The 16,245-nt window shown below is 45.1% G+C and overlaps 3 protein-coding genes across 3 annotated transcripts; 1 reads left to right on the forward strand and 2 right to left on the reverse strand.

The window, feature by feature from the left end:
* Positions 1–465: 465 nt before the first annotated feature.
* On the reverse strand, positions 466–1,925 carry LACBIDRAFT_331796 (uncharacterized protein; the record flags this gene model as incomplete). The annotated part of the gene is made up of 8 exons (XM_001886245.1): positions 466–476; positions 631–645; positions 888–911; positions 962–1,081; positions 1,125–1,210; positions 1,495–1,711; positions 1,733–1,806; positions 1,897–1,925. 8 exons carry the CDS (start codon positions 1,923–1,925, stop codon positions 466–468), a joined length of 576 nt encoding a protein of 191 aa, XP_001886280.1.
* Positions 1,926–5,458: 3,533 nt separating this feature from the next.
* Positions 5,459–6,099, forward strand: LACBIDRAFT_307627 (uncharacterized protein; the record flags this gene model as incomplete). Its single annotated transcript, XM_001886158.1, has 3 exons — positions 5,459–5,485; positions 5,533–5,559; positions 5,611–6,099. 3 exons carry the CDS (start codon positions 5,459–5,461, stop codon positions 6,097–6,099), a joined length of 543 nt encoding a protein of 180 aa, XP_001886193.1.
* Positions 6,100–14,748: 8,649 nt separating this feature from the next.
* Positions 14,749–16,112, reverse strand: LACBIDRAFT_307628 (uncharacterized protein; the record flags this gene model as incomplete). The annotated part of the gene is made up of 6 exons (XM_001886246.1): positions 14,749–14,970; positions 15,022–15,231; positions 15,287–15,361; positions 15,413–15,583; positions 15,643–15,840; positions 15,906–16,112. 6 exons carry the CDS (start codon positions 16,110–16,112, stop codon positions 14,749–14,751), a joined length of 1,083 nt encoding a protein of 360 aa, XP_001886281.1.
* Between the last annotated feature and the right edge of the window lie 133 nt (positions 16,113–16,245).

Consider the following 16,245-nt stretch of genomic DNA (forward strand, 5'->3'; position numbering starts at 1 on the left):
GATGTCCAGGCTGATAAAATTATGAAACTTGGTGGAACGAAAACGAGGTGCTGATTGGAGAAGGCAGTGCAGTGCAGAGACCGAATCTGCGGTATGCCCACCCCCAGTCCAGAGTGAGGAAGGCGAGTGAAGACATCTTTCAATTTCAAGATAGACCTTGATGTATAACTGCTTGGGCCATTGTCTTGGAGATCTAATCTGAGTGAAAGCGGACCACTACCAGCACGTGCAAGCCGGATGGCCAAGATACGTGCGACGGAGGGTCGAACGGACATGATGACCTTTGTTCCAATATCATACCAGCAGCTCACCACAAGGGCCACTGACTTCCAGAGAGGGGGAAATCCTAAAGCGGTTCTACGCCATTCTGAACAGACTTGGCATAAGACCAATGGAACATCGTAATTGCTCAGCTCGCTCATTATGCCACCCATCGACATCTCGGGAAGACAGTGCTTGAAAATTTCACAAAGTACCTGTGTTGGAATGTGTCAAATTGGGCTCAATATCAATTTCAAAATTTTGATATGCTCGATTTCCTGATCTCTTTTGGAACGAAGTTGCTGACAATGAGAGCAGGACGGACAAGAGTAGACACACACACACAGAAATAAGACACGACACACGTACTGAAGAATGACACACCTGTCCAATGTTCAACACATTGATGGCAAATGTCAGTCACTTATTCAGGAAGGTGTGTTGAATCTTATCCACATGATACCATACTAATGTCGATTAATTCCACCACGAAATGTGATGTTTGACGGCCAAATTAGCTATTATACACTGTACAGTGTACAAAAATTCTGTGCTTAAGTCGAAATCTGCCTCTGAATGCTCAAATAAAATTCAGGATCATGAGTTTTATTCCTTGAACTACTTACTATACATCAAGTTATACATAAATTCTAAGTTATACGAAAATTCTAGCAACCTCGCGACCCCAGAATATACCCACCAAGAATCCTCGCCCTTGACGGCCTAATCCAGCACATCTGGGTGTCAACATGTGGTCTTGGTGGCCGTGGTCGAATGGGACGCAGTGGTGGCCTTGTTGCAGAGGGCGCTGGTGTTTTCGCTGTCATTCAGGGATGGTTAGTGGGGAGGCGCGGGGTACACACCTGGCTGCACGGTGGGTGCTGTATCCTCTGTTGGTTTGCCAAGTGGTGCTGGGTCCATGTTGATGGGCCTCAGTGCTGGATTGCGTCTGTTGGGGCATTTTCATGGGCCAATTCTGTCAGCATGGGTGGCCTGGGCGCAGGGTTGTTGCCGTGGGTAGATGGGCGGTTTTGTGAGTTTTTGGGCAGGTTTGTGGGTCTTCGGGCAGTTTTGTGGGCATTTTCATGGGTGGTTAGTCATAGTCCGAGGGTTGCATTTGCGAGGGGGGGTTGACTTTGGGGTGGTGGTTGCATTTGCCAAGGCACAGGGTGCGGGAGGTGATGGTTGTGGGTTGTTAGCAAAAATCCGGGGTTGAACAGAGTGGGAACTCACCTGACACTGGATGCAAGCCACATTAACTTAGACCAAATTATTGTAAAGAAATTACCAGTGGCGGCATCGATGATTGCCTTGAGCATGCACGATGCGCCTTTGCTCGTATGCGAGGTTTGTTCAAAATGGCGTAGGACAGCCATTAGCTCTCCTCGGCTCTGGAAGGCGTTGGCCTTTCGATCAAAGTATTCCTTCAACTCGACAGCTGTTACCACCACTGTCTACTCTTCCATCTCACCCATGTTGGAGACCTGGTTTGCATGTGCAGGAAGCTGCCTGCTTTCTCTAGGGATAAATCTCCTCCAGGAAAAACTAGATGCGGGATTCAACTTGCAATTGCATGATGTATTGAATCAGCTTCCTAATTCGCGTCTTCAGCATCTCTACCTGAAAACTTCTTACCCAAGTGACTCATATTTTCTCTCAAACATATCGATGGAGTTTACAGAATTGGAATCGATTTTTTTGGAGACCCCACTTGGTTCGGATCATGTCCCTGCACCACAATGTCTTCTCCAATCAGCACCTCGCCTTTGTTCCACCCAACTGCACAACTTCATTGATTCCGTGTCCTCTCCAATATTCCTAATTCCTTGGTTACAATTGACTCATCTACGCATTGAGAGACAATTATCCACATGGATGTGGTATAAGCTCATCTGCCATTGTGTCAATCTCCAGCTCGGAATATTTTCAATCAATCAACCTGACACCGAACCCTCTTTGCCAACCACTGGTTTCAACATGATCCTCCCTCACCTTGTTCAGTTGACTGTCAACATCACTGAATATGGACAGCAACCCACTTTTCACAGGCTCTCTTTTCCTTCCCTGCAACGGCTTCAATTCTTATTCTACAGTTGCCACTTTCCTCATGTGTGGAACATAGATCTTCCAGTCAATGATACCTGTTCTCTTGACAACATTGTAATCATTGGGAAAGTAAATTTCGAAGAACCCCAGCTGTATTCTCTGCTCAATCATTCATCTTCAGTTACCGATCTTCACTTCTCCGTGGAAACAGATTACAACAAGATTTTCACTACCTTCACGTCCTCTTCTAGTGTTTGGAAGTCCGGTCTCGTGACTGGAAAAAGACCGTAACCAGACCGGACCAAGACCACAAAAGACCAGACCTGCGGTTACGGTCTTTTATTTTTGAGATGTAAAGACCGCAAAAAAACCGGTTAACGTGAACCGGTCTTTTGTAGCCCCTTAAATACCCTTTAAAACGCACCCAAGAACGTACGATTTGGTAAAAAAACGAGAGAGATATGAATTAAAATGTAAATTACTTTGGGAATAATAGATGTACCAGACTTATTTTATAGAAGCACCAATTCCTAACGGAATTTGACGTTCTTAAGCTCGTTTTAAAGCTAATAGAGATTTTAATAAATTTACCGATTCATAATTTTAAAATATTAGCCTAAAGACCGGTCATAAACCGGTTAAAACCGATGCAGACCGAAACCGGTCTATAGACCGCAAAAAGACCGCAGACCACGGTTTTTTGCGGTCCGGTCTGGTCTTTTGACTTCTGGGGAAAAGGCAGACCGGTTACGGTTACGGTTAATGCCCCTGGGCATCAAAAAACCGGACCGAACCGGACTTTCAAACACTATCCTCTTCAACAACTCAACAGCTCCTTCCGAAACTTGAGACCCTTCATTGCAATATCCAAGATATTGGGGATGACATTGATTATGTTCTGCAACCCCTTGCTGCATTTATTCAGTCTCGATTGGATGTCCCGCAGGTTGGAACTACCTGCACTTCGGCGTGGCTGCGACGCTTAACGCTCAAGTTTCAGGATTTCTTAGTCGAACTTGAAGAGGACTTGATGAATCAGGTAGGCCAAGTTTTGGCACCATTTAGAAATCAAGTCTCTTTGGAGTTGGATACCTGGAGTGATGACTATCTACATTGGCGAGAGATCATGAGATGTGAACTGGAATAATATATGTAGATGCAACCCCTTCTGAATGATTTTGTGGCTCCGTTCAGTTCTATTCAGTATCCAGAATGACGTATTAACAAATTACTTTGTAGTCGTCCTTAGTGAATTGTTTGCAATGCTACCATTTGTATTTGCAAGAATTATACTGGCCGAATATGAAGTACTAGTAGGATATCGTGTAACCAGCCCAACCCTACAAGTGATGTGCATAAAGTGACCCGTTTCCTGCTTTACTGTCCTGATTTACGATCATTGCCCAGCAATTTGATAAGATACATCGACGAAAGTGTTGCAGGAATTGTTTTTTTTTTTTTTGTACTTCGGTCTTCTGTGTAACCTGCAGCTGATTTTGGGCCACTAGATAAGGCGCAGTCGAGAGAGAATTTCAAGCAGATTGTGAGTTGGCACAGTGAGAGCGGGGAGGAAACTTGAACCCACACTCACATACACACCGAACGCAACAAGAAAAGAACAAAAAGTATCATCAGTACCGTCACTATAGAAAGAGGCAAGAGAAGTAACACATAATTTCGTAATACACCTGTCCCCTACGCAAAATATCATGCCATCCATGTCTTGCCACTGGCTGTTCACATAGTCAGTGTTGAGAAATATACCATGTTAGCCCACAGAATATACGAGGGTCATGTTCATGAGGCAGATGAGTGCTGAGAAGCAGGCAAGGATCCCTGAGGGAAGAGTCAGAGGGGTAAAATCGATGAGACGAAGGGGAGAGCACCCAGAAGCCAGAAAGTAGTTGACAAGTTAAGAAAATAGATTTCTCACAGAGATGCACTGGAACTCTGAAGCTCTGGAGTGCCTTCCTGAAGAAACTGTAGGTGCGAGCTTAATAAACTCCAACGGATGACAAGAAAGGAGAAAGGAAGAAGATGAGAAAGGTGTTACCGAGAAAATGCAAACATATCACCTCTGCCAGCCCAATCGTCAAAACATCCTACAGACCCGATGCCATTGCCAATGTTCGCGCTTACTGTTCCCCACCACAATGCCTCCATCCCACCCATCCACCCCTTATTTCCCATGACATCCTCGCCCATCCAACGAAACACCTACAAATCTTTTGGAAAGGCTTCATAGCTTTCGTATCCCTCCCTTCGAAACCGGGTGCCATGAGTTTGAACAAGTGTTTTGCAAAAGATCTGTCCCGAAGACAAGTGTGTCGGTGAAGGGGGGTTTTCTGGTTTCCGAGTGGGTACCATTAGCTTATGGTGCTCAGAGTGGGGATGGGAAGGCAGGTGCACTTGGCAATATGAAAAGGGGTATGTGGGGGTGTGCCTGGACAATCCGCAGCGCGTTCAAATGAAGCATCCATCGACCAAACAGAGTATGGTAGGCCGCCAATTATAGTAGTGGCCACGGGTCCATAGACGTGATGGGGTGTCAAGGTAGGCGGGGAAAGGGCAGGAGCAGTGGGAGTCTGGCAGGAGCGTTTGTGACGACAAGGGTGTCTCTGAGAGGTTTTCATCATCTTCGCGGGTTCGTCTTCCTTGGTACTAGGTGCTGGTATGATGGATGGTCTGCTTGTCTTTCGGCCAAATACTCTTGGAAGAGGCATCAACACATCAATCAAGATTAGATGGGGTAGCCTTGTGGTCAGGTCCAAGAGTCTAAAATCCACTAGTGTTTTCTACATTACAATCTAGTCAGACTCAGTTTCTGCCTTTGAAATGTGATTGCTGGTGGAAGCAAGGTGGAAGAACACCCACCGTCTAGTCCTTGTCTAGTCCGACAACTAACTGCCAATGTTCCCTACCCCATATCCATGTGCTGCACAATCTTGATCCTTGGTAGCATTGATCTGAAGACCTTGGAAGCAGAAGAAACTGGCCAAGGTGCTCGTGACAAGTGGCCTTTAGCAAGCCTTTAGTTGAGTCCGGTATGTGTGCTTGTGTTTGGCTGCACCATCCTGCCTGTCATGTGCCACAGACCTGGACTTCCAGGTCCCATGGCCAACCCACGGCAACACCATACAACTCATTGGACATGGAAGAGAATCAACTAGATCAGGATGTAAGTCTGATGTAATTTTGTATTCAGCCTCTCACACCTCTCTTCAGACTTCAAACATCATGGCCGATATTGAAGTAGATGACCACATCATCATATAACTTGCCATTCTAATGCTGACATTCCAGGTGGATGATCTGCCAGACGAAATAATGGACCTCTTCTATTCTATACAAAACTTTTGTTCAGATGCTGAGAGGCAGCAAGTGAAGGATCTCACCACCATCCATAAAGCAAATCTTTCAACAATCAGATCACGGATCGATTGCATAGACGACCAGATTGCTCGTCTTCGCTCTCATTGGAGGATGTACAAGATGAGACACACCCACACAAATGAGGAGTACGACACAACATGTGAGAAGCGACACACCAGGTCACAATATGTCGTTCTTCGTTGTTTCGCATTTTCAGGTGTGTTGTGCATAGATTTGAAACTCCGCACACAAGTTATGAGTGTGACACGACCACTTTCTCATCACCACCACTGCCATTTGCTTGCCTGTGCCCCACCACCCCCCTTGCTCTCTTCCTGCCCGTCTCGCACCCTCACTATGGCCAACAAGGACCAAGAGAACGGTCACGGGCCCCTTCACACCAGATGCAAGCCACAATAACTTGGACTAAATTATTGTAAAGAAATTGTAAAGAAATTTGAAGTAAGTTTACCCTAACAATTTCTGAAAAATTGTAAAGGTATTGTCGTTTTTTCATTAGAAATACTACTATTTGTGAAATAAAAGTCACAATAATTTTACAATTTTTCAGACAATGATACTGTAAAATTGTGTGAAATTTCTTTACAATTTCTTTACAATAATTTGGTCTAAGTTAATGTGGCTTGCATCCAGTGTCAGGTGAGTTCCCACTCTGTTCAACCCCGGATTTTTGCTAACAACCCACAACCATCACCTCCCGCACCCTGTGCCTTGGCAAATGCAACCACCACCCCAAAGTCAACCCCCCCTCGCAAATGCAACCCTCGGACTATGACTAACCACCCATGAAAATGCCCACAAAACTGCCCGAAGACCCACAAACCTGCCCAAAAACTCACAAAACCGCCCATCTACCCACGGCAACAACCCTGCGCCCAGGCCACCCATGCTGACAGAATTGGCCCATGAAAATGCCCCAACAGACGCAATCCAGCACTGAGGCCCATCAACATGGACCCAGCACCACTTGGCAAACCAACAGAGGATACAGCACCCACCGTGCAGCCAGGTGTGTACCCCGCGCCTCCCCACTAACCATCCCTGAATGACAGCGAAAACACCAGCGCCCTCTGCAACAAGGCCACCACTGCGTCCCATTCGACCACGGCCACCAAGACCACATGTTGACACCCAGATGTGCTGGATTAGGCCGTCAAGGGCGAGGATTCTTGGTGGGTATATTCTGGGGTCGCGAGGTTGCTAGAATTTTCGTATAACTTAGAATTTATGTATAACTTGATGTATAGTAAGTAGTTCAAGGAATAAAACTCATGATCCTGAATTTTATTTGAGCATTCAGAGGCAGATTTCGACTTAAGCACAGAATTTTTGTACACTGTACAGTGTATAATAGCTAATTTGGCCGTCAAACATCACATTTCGTGGTGGAATTAATCGACATTAGTATGGTATCATGTGGATAAGATTCAACACACCTTCCTGAATAAGTGACTGACATTTGCCATCAATGTGTTGAACATTGGACAGGTGTGTCATTCTTCAGTACGTGTGTCGTGTCTTATTTCTGTGTGTGTGTGTCTACTCTTGTCTGTCCTGCATAAGTTTTGGGCATCTCAGAATCATTTCTCAATCATTTCTTTCACCTGCATCACTACACAATCAAATCCATGATTCACTCTAATTCATGGAAATAATCTCCCCTCCTCAGAGACAAGACGGTTTTGAGACATAATGCAACCACCACAGTTGGGAATGAGTCAAGGACAGAACAGTCTTGAAGGGAATAATCCATGAGCGCTCAGCGCGTAGCTTAGGTTCCGTCTCAAACTCTTCAATAAAACAAATACCAGTCATGAGCACGTATCTCCGGGATTTAAAAACCGACTCACAACATTTAAAAGCTTCCCAAGCTCCTACAGTCTTGCCTTCTTTCTGACTCCTGTGGTATTCGAGACTCTTACTCAAAGACGCCGTTCAGAATGACTTCAAAAGCCTGATATATGTGAGGATTTTGGGGGTTACCTCCCCTCCCCTCCCAGTTGCCTTGTCACACGGCTGTGACACCTGACACTCAAGTTTCCTGTTGGTGGTGATCATGTGGATGATCATACCGAATTTTGGCACCGTTTAGGTCGTATTAGACTGGTGACCATTCTGTATATGAGAAGTACCTGTGATATACAGACCAGTAAATCTGAGTTTAAATCCACGTACCGCACGGCTCCCATGCCTGTTTCCATAAAAGGTTTGATGATTTCTGACCTCCCCTAAACAATAAGCACGTGTCGCACAATGCGCATCACGTTTCCACTGTATTCACGGTCTCCGCTGCGTGAAATCGACGCACTTTCTCATGAATGGCACATTTGTAAAATCTGGAGTGGTTTCATTCATACCAGTCAACTTCTTGGATTTCTGTTACTCATCCATTTTGTCACTTAGCTATCTGTTCTTTCTTTTCCCTCCTTGTTTGAGTAGATAGTAGCCTATATTTTTGGGAGGTTCTCATTTTCTTGCCATGAAATATGTACATTCAAGGTTAAAGAAAACACAAGGATTAATATAAACATATATCAGCTGTGCTTCTGGGGTGCATAGCTGAAAGACGATTTTCGGTTGGATGCAAGGAAATTGTAGACCAGGAAGATTTGGCGTGGACTGGACCGGATTGTTAAGGGGAGGTCAAAAATCATCGAACCTTTTATGGAAACTGGCATGGGAGCCGCGCGGTACAGGGATTTAAACTCAGACATACCAGCCTGTATATCGAAGTTCTCATATACAGGCTGGTCACGAGCCTAAGGTTGTATCTTGGTGTTGGATATCATTGAAGGCGGCCATCCCGATCTTGGGAAGATGATGAGATACGACTTGAACTTGTGATGATAAGGATTTATGAATTTTTGAAGGAGATCCACGTACTGGTCAGCTTGAATCTCTAGTATATCAGTCTTACTATAATGATGACAAAATGTCAGGGCGTGAAGGCGATTTGTGGTAGTTTGCAATCTGTGATTGTGTCTTGGCCGCTCCATATATCATATCGTCATGACTGCGGGCTCAGACTTCCCATTTCGGACTTACGTTGGCTCAGAATCGGACAACGAGATAGAGAAGAAAAGCCTGGAAGGAAATGCGATGGCGAGAAAAGTATCGAGATATAGAGGAGAAAGAGGCAGAAGAGGAATGTAATGTGATTGAGGGGAAAGAGGGAGAGGAAAGAAAGAACGTACAAGATCTGCAATAAAATGGGGAGGGTACCCTCATGTTGGGCAGGAGCATTGGTCACCGCATCCTCACTGACCCACCACCTTTGCACCCATCCTTCTCATCCCTCCCCATCGTCCAGCCATGGATTCACACTATATCAAAAAGGCCTCCAAGTAGACCTCTCCTCTGAACGGTCAATGGGTTAATTGTCCCTGTACTTGAGCATTCGAGTACGCATATGAGACTCGGGTACTTGCAACGATTAAAACGAGCATGTTAAATCACAGGCGAAAGCTTCGACATGAAGCAACATTGAGCAGGGATAAACACTGAGTGCTGACCAGTGACTGGGGGCACACATGATGGTAGAGCTGGGGCGGCGAGGGCAGATTGGACGCACTTCTGGCTAGTGTTTGGAAGTCTGGTCTCATGACTGGAAAAAGACCGTAACCAGACCGGACCAAGACCGCAAAAAACCGGACCTGCGGTTACGGTCTTTTATTTTTGAGAACTAAAGACCGCAAAAAAACCGGTCTAAATGGACCGGTCTTTTGTAGCCCCTTGAATACCCTTCAAAACGCACCCAAGCACGTATTAATTGGTTCAGAATTGACAAAGATATAAATAAAAATGTAAAATTTCGTTAAAAATAGTAGATGTACACGACCTTTTTTATAGAAACACCAATTCTCAACGGAATTTAACGTTCTTGGGCTCTTTTTAAAGCTACGAAACACGTTAACAAATTTACCGATTCATAACTTTAAAATATTGGCCAGAAAACCGGTCTTAAACCGGTTAAAACCGAAGAAGACCAAGACCGGTCTATAGACCGCAAAAAGATCGCAGACCACGGTTTTTTGCGGTCCATTTCGGTCTTTTGACTTTTGGGAAAAATGCGGACCGGTTACGGTTACGGTTAAGGCCCAGAGGCATCAAAAAACCGGACCAGACCGGACTTTTACACACTACTTCTGGCGATGTGATAGTGGCTGCTGTGGTGCCCAAATTCGCGGTGTTGCTAGAGAGCGTGGATTAGTTCTGCAGAATCTGCTTGATTGTCCTGCAGTGCTAGTTTCGCCATACCTATGCATTCGGTGGAGTTCGAAACCTGCCATGGTGGACGATGACCCTAAGGAAACGCCGAATTCAGGAAACCTTCGGCGCTCTATGGAGGAATGTGGTACAAAAACAATGTATATGGCAGCAAGAGTGGAAGATGCACATGACGAGGAAGTTGTTGACATTCTGCCAGTGGTGGTTTGGTGAAATTTTTCTGAATTCTGTAGCTTTCCCACGAGTCCTGGTGCTGAGAAATCGCAGGCCCAGGATGGCTTTCTTAAGGTTGATAAACCAGTGTTGGGTTGTCCATGACCAATCCATTCCCTCACAAAAACTCAACTACTTCCGAAACTCAAAGCCCTTCATTGTGAGGTACAAGGTATTTGTGTTGATGATGACGATGATGCTATTCTGCGATCCATTGTCCCCTTCAAGTTCTTGCAGTCAAGAAGGCCTCCACCACTTGCACTAGCAGGCGGCTGCGATGACTGCAAGTTTTCGGTCATTTAGAATCACATGGACTATTCAGACCAGTGTCTGGAACCGTTTAGAGATCAGGTTCTCACTGAAAACTGTTGAAAACTAGTTTACGGATTTTAGGGAGCCTTGATGAAGTACGTTGAATCAGAGAGATACTGTGAATGTTTTGGTAGTTGATCAGCTCAGGTTTCTGATATTTCGCGGAGCTGTTCTCCCCTTTATCTCCCTCCAGCTCTGTGCACTCAGTTTAGGGGCCGCTGGCCAACCCCTCCGTACTTTCTACTGAGTCACTCCTGCATGTCGCCCCTTCTTCCATACCCCCGCTATCCCAAGCCACCAACCGCTCTGCACTCTGCGAACTCACCACCCCTGAAATAAAAGAATATGTCGCTCTGTACACCCAAGCCACCAAGAATTCCCTTAACTTGACAAGGCAGGTTTCGACGGCGTCGAGATCCACGGTGCCAATGGGTACCTCATAGACCAGTTTTTACAAGTGCGTAACCAGCGCACCTTACCACACCCATCCGGACTCGTCCACGATGTATCCCTCGAAACTGTCTGATGCAATGCATAGAACCATCGTTTTGTTTATATCTTGTGTGCTAGCCTTAACGAAAGTGAGCCCGCTCTCACTCAGAGGTGTGATAGACGTTTGGTCGGACATTTGGGTGAAGCCAACACCAGAAAGACCACGCTTTGAGCACGTACTGTAGCCCTCTTCCTGACAACTTGATTGGTAAGTCGTGTCTAATTCTAGAGCTTGAGAAGCCCTCTACTAACCTACGCAAACTCTCAGACCCTGTTGCAATTGGTATGCCGGATGTCAACAAATTTTCTTGTTGAAAACAAGCAAAAATGTTTCTTTGTTCATGACTCGGACATGCATGTGGCTCACCAACGTAAAACTGTAGCACAAAGTTGTTTGTGTTGGCTCATCTGCCAATTTGTTTGCAAATGACAATAATCCCTTTTTTTTTAAGGTCAATGTTGGTGTATCTAATCCATCTCTATACATGAAAACACAAAGGATGACTAATCAGCTTTAATGTTACATAATAATTTTACATAATCAACCATCCTTATCCTGAGCGGCATTTGCTGGGAAGAATCGGATTCAACATGTGTACCAGGGGGTCCAAGGGGCTTGCCCCCAGCAAGCTGTGACCAGTGCTGGAGGAACGGCTGAGCGCAGCAAGTGCCGTGCCGTAGGTGCGGGTCTAAAGCTTGTCTAATCTATCTAATATACAGGCTCCTAAAAGCAGCCACTCGTATCGCTCGATGAGTTTCTTCATACTATTAGCAGTATGACAAATAATATGATGTGATCATTGATGGATGGACAAATAAACAAAACTAAGACTCAAGCTCGCAATAGAGCGGCTGCCAGAAAGGTTGTGTGGGCAACTCGGACATCACTGATTAACCCTAACATTGGGTCCCATTCTCCTGGCATGTCACATTTCGGTCACCAACACTATTTTGGGGGAAAATACCCTGTCCATCAACTGGAACACCTGTGCTTGGTAGCTTTTCTGTGCACTTCGAAAAACCCACTGCCTGGTTTGATTGGAAGTTGCTTGACCAGCACTCATGGTGTCGAGGATAGTGTTGAGGTCCTCAATAATCAACAATGTGACAGGATGGTCTTCAAATGTGTTTGTTGATAGGAGCGCGTGAAGAAATTGGTGGACTGTAAGATCTGAATCCTCAAAGGCATTCAGAATGCATTGCACTTTGTTGAGGAATTGTAGGTCGGCCATTGGTAGATAGTTATGTTTTCGCTACAACGAAAGGGCTTTTATAGCCTGCACATACATATATATTGAACTTGACACAACATTACACATTGGAGTATGACAAGTATGCTATGGTGGCATACTACGGCACAGTTCTGTACTACTTACCTACGTGTTCCATAGTCTCTCCTCTACTGCCACTGTTGCACAAGTCCAAACCGGCCTGTATGAGCCTGTCACGCTGGCCCAGAAAGGCCTTGACATCGAGACCCAACGTTAGGGTTAATCAGTGATGTCCGAGTTGCCTGCACAACCTTTCTGGCAGCCGCTCTATCGCGAGCTCGAGTCTTAGTTTTGTTTATTTGTCCATCCATCAATGATCACATCATATTGTTTGTCATACCGCTAATAGTATGAAGAGACTCATCGAGCGATATGAGTGGCTGCTTTTAGGAGCCTGTCTAATATATAAAGAGAGGACGTTGACAGTTATTATGTAATAGATCATGTAAGCAATCTTTCAGTGGTGTTTCCCAGGAATGTCACACACTGTGACTACAAGCCACAGTTGGTAGCTCCCAACCACATTCTGTAATAGTAAAATTTGTATAGTGCTGCATCAAATTCTTTGTGAGTGTTTTTGTGGTCACACCTCTATGAGCAGCCTCAATTTCGCTTTTTCTGTACTACTTTTTACCCTCCACTTCCCTGTATATTTCTCCTACTTTGAGATCTGTGCAGATTAAATTTCAGGTGGATTTTGATTGCTCTTTGATGATTTGGATTAGAATAAAAATTTGGATGAGCACAGTTTAACTTTGATGATTAAGATAAAATGTGTGTCAGAACTGGGATTAAACATATGCACTGGGAGGTCCAGGGAGCTGGCCAAGTGCAGTGAGTGCCATCAGATGAAAGTGTAACTTTGAGAACATGTACACCACAACTTTCAGATTTGTATCAGATAGTCCAAGGGGCTTGGCTTTGGCAAGCTGGCCAAGTGCAGTGAGTGCCACACCATAGGTGCAGGTTACAGTGTAGTTTCAAATATTTAATAAAATGTAAGTACCAGAAGTGTAATAAATATGTGTACTGGGGGGACAGCTTGCCCCTGGCGAGGCATGACCAAGTGAAGCCAGCGCTGTGTCTGGGTCTAACTCTAACATTGATGATTCAGATGAAAAATATACACCAGAACTGGGATAAAGAATGTGTATCAGAATGGAGATTAAATACATATATTAGAAGTGGGATAAAACATGTGCACTGGAACTTGGATAAAATATGTGTACCAAAACTGGAATTAAACATGTAACCGGGGGGGTCCATGCTATAGGTGGAGAAAGTGTAACTTTGAAACATGTGCACCACAACTGTTGAATTTGTATACAATACTGTACTATTTTGACCAAGTGTTCACGATTTTTGGAATTTTTTCACGCCGAGATGGCCGAAAAAAAAAAATTCTTTTGATTTAAGACAAATTAAAAAAAATAGTTTTTTTGTTGATGTGATGTATGTGAACACTTGGTCAAAATAGTACAGTAGTCCAAGGGCTTGCCTCTGGCAAGCTGGCCAAGTGCAGTGAGTGCCACCATAGGTGCAGGTTAGAGTGTTTTAAATTCAAATAAAATGTAAGTACCAAAACAGAGATTAGAGATGTGTAGCAGAACTGGAATTGAACATGTGTACTGGGGGGACAGCTTGCCTCTGGCAAGGCATGGCCGAGCAAAGTGAGTGTTGTACTATCAGTCCAGGTCTAAGTCTAACATTGATGATTCAGATAAAGGATGTACACCAGAACTGGGATAGAAAAGTGCACCAGAACTGGGATTAAATCTGTGTAACTTACCAAAAATGGGATTACAGCTGATTGCAAAACAATAGGCCAGTTGTGATTGTGGTTGCTCCTCAGCAGTTTGTTTGTTTGGAAGGCTATAATTAGAAATGTAAATAAATTAGCAGAAGAAAGCACAATGGCTCCTGCTGCCATTTGTTGTTTGGGCCAGGTTCCATGATGCTCCATCAATGCACAAATAGACGGCTAAAGATCAGTGGTTGTTGCAACTGGCCTATTGTTTTGCAATCAGCTGTAAATATGTGTACCAGAAGTGAGATTAAACATGAACTGGGATAAAAAATGTGTATCAAAACTGGGATTAAACATGTGTACCAGGGGGTCCAGGGGGCATGCCCCCAGCAAGCTGTGACCTGCACCAGAGGCATGGCCGAGCGTTAGCGAGTGCCATGCCGTAGGTGTGGGTCTAAAGCTTGTCTATATAGAAGGGCACAATGTTTTTAGGCTTTTTGATGGCTGAGTAAGGCTGACTAACAATGACTAAGGCTGACAAATTCTTATGGCAGCTTCCTCCTTGGGGGTCCGGCGAGCTGTGACCCATGCTGAAAGAACGGCCGAGCGCCAGCGAGCGCCGTGCCGTAGGCATGGGTCTAAAGCTCGTTACCTTTTACTGCTTGATCCACGTTGCTTTCACTTTTTTTTGGAAAAGCTGTCATTCATTTCTGGACCTGCTAGCCAACTGCTAGCATACATATGTATTCAAATTGGACAGCGTCGATTCGAAGCGACTCTGGGATATCATGGTCTGTGAAGCGCAAACGATGCTTCGATTGTGTCAATGGGCGGTCGGCATGATGGATCGAGCTCCCAGCATCTTTTCAAAACATCCCAGATATCGTCGGTCAGTTGGGCGGAAAATGGGCCCTGCGGGCGCGGAGGATGGGTACACCGAACCAAGACCTCTATCACTACAGCTCCGTCATTGGCAATATGATTAAACGGGCATTGATTTGTAAAGACCTGGAGACCATATAAGTTCAAGATAAAAACCAGCAAAAATAAATGACCGACCTCTATGCATAGCATCGCAAAAGACCAAATATCCGATTGAATAGTTATGGGGTAGGACCCGGGTAGCATCTTTTCCGGAGGCATGTGTCTGGGTGTTCCGCGTAATTGATCTGATGAAGCACTTATTGCATGTCCGGACTCGTTCACAAGTGAAGAACAGCCAAAATCCATCAGCAATGGCTCGCCTTGGTCATCCACGACAACGTTCATCTATTCAAAAGAGAGGAGATTAATTGGCTTGCTTGGGTATATATCAATTACTGACCGCTCGTATATCTCCATGCATGACGGGTACTGGTAAAGAGTGTAGGTATTCTAAGCCGCTTGCCACGCTGCGTAACTTCATGTACCTATGAGAAATTAAGAAGGAAGAGTGGTAGGGATTGCGTACAAGTTGAATCCGATCTACGTCAGGGTTGTTAATGAGAAATTCGTAGAGTGAACCATTCTTTTGATGCTGAGAGACCAAGGCCAAGCGCGACTCTTGGGCAAAAATCCCAAGAAATGGAAGGATATAGCGATGGTCAAGAGGTGACCATATGCATACTTCTCGGAAAAGTTCCTGGGGGATAAAAGGAAACATATATGTCCTCGGTCGATATTCTAACAAAAGATGCATACCGCAATTCGTTCCTCGGGGCCTGTTGACCGGTAATGTGGCCGCAAGAACTTCAACGCTAAGAGAGTTCCGTTGCTGGATGCCTTCTTGACATCCGAGGAAGCCGTAACGGCAAAAGGGTGCTGTTCGACATCACCAATATTGTCCAAATGCCACTTTTTTGGAAGGATGCCATGTCGATGCCAGGCTTCCGCAAAAATCTGAAGATAGAGAACATCGAGGATTGGGCATGCATCTGTAAATGGGAATTCGAAATGTAATTCACCTCTGCGGACAATGAAAATGATATATGGATTTCGGATTCACTAAGTAGCCTAAGTTGAGCTAGAGGTTCGCCATCGAGTTCCTCTAGCTCTCGTCGGTAATGTTCCGGGAAAGGATCGGGGCCTGACTGGAAATCCATATCAGCCCCGACAGATGGATATGAATGCTCTTGTAAAGAGTCTATTGAGCGAGATGTTGGTGTAGACATCCAGAGGCGGGGGATCGAAGAAAGGATAGTGAACTGTGAAGAATCATCAGCAGAAGACGTTGAGCGGGTCCCGGCTAGCGCTCGTGAGGCACAGCCCACTGCCGTTCACGGTGTGCAAACGGCAGTGCAAAGC

The sequence above is a fragment of the Laccaria bicolor genome, genomic scaffold, assembly GCF_000143565.1.
Source record: "Laccaria bicolor S238N-H82 LACBIscaffold_36 genomic scaffold, whole genome shotgun sequence".
Lineage (NCBI taxonomy): Eukaryota > Fungi > Basidiomycota > Agaricomycetes > Agaricales > Hydnangiaceae > Laccaria > Laccaria bicolor.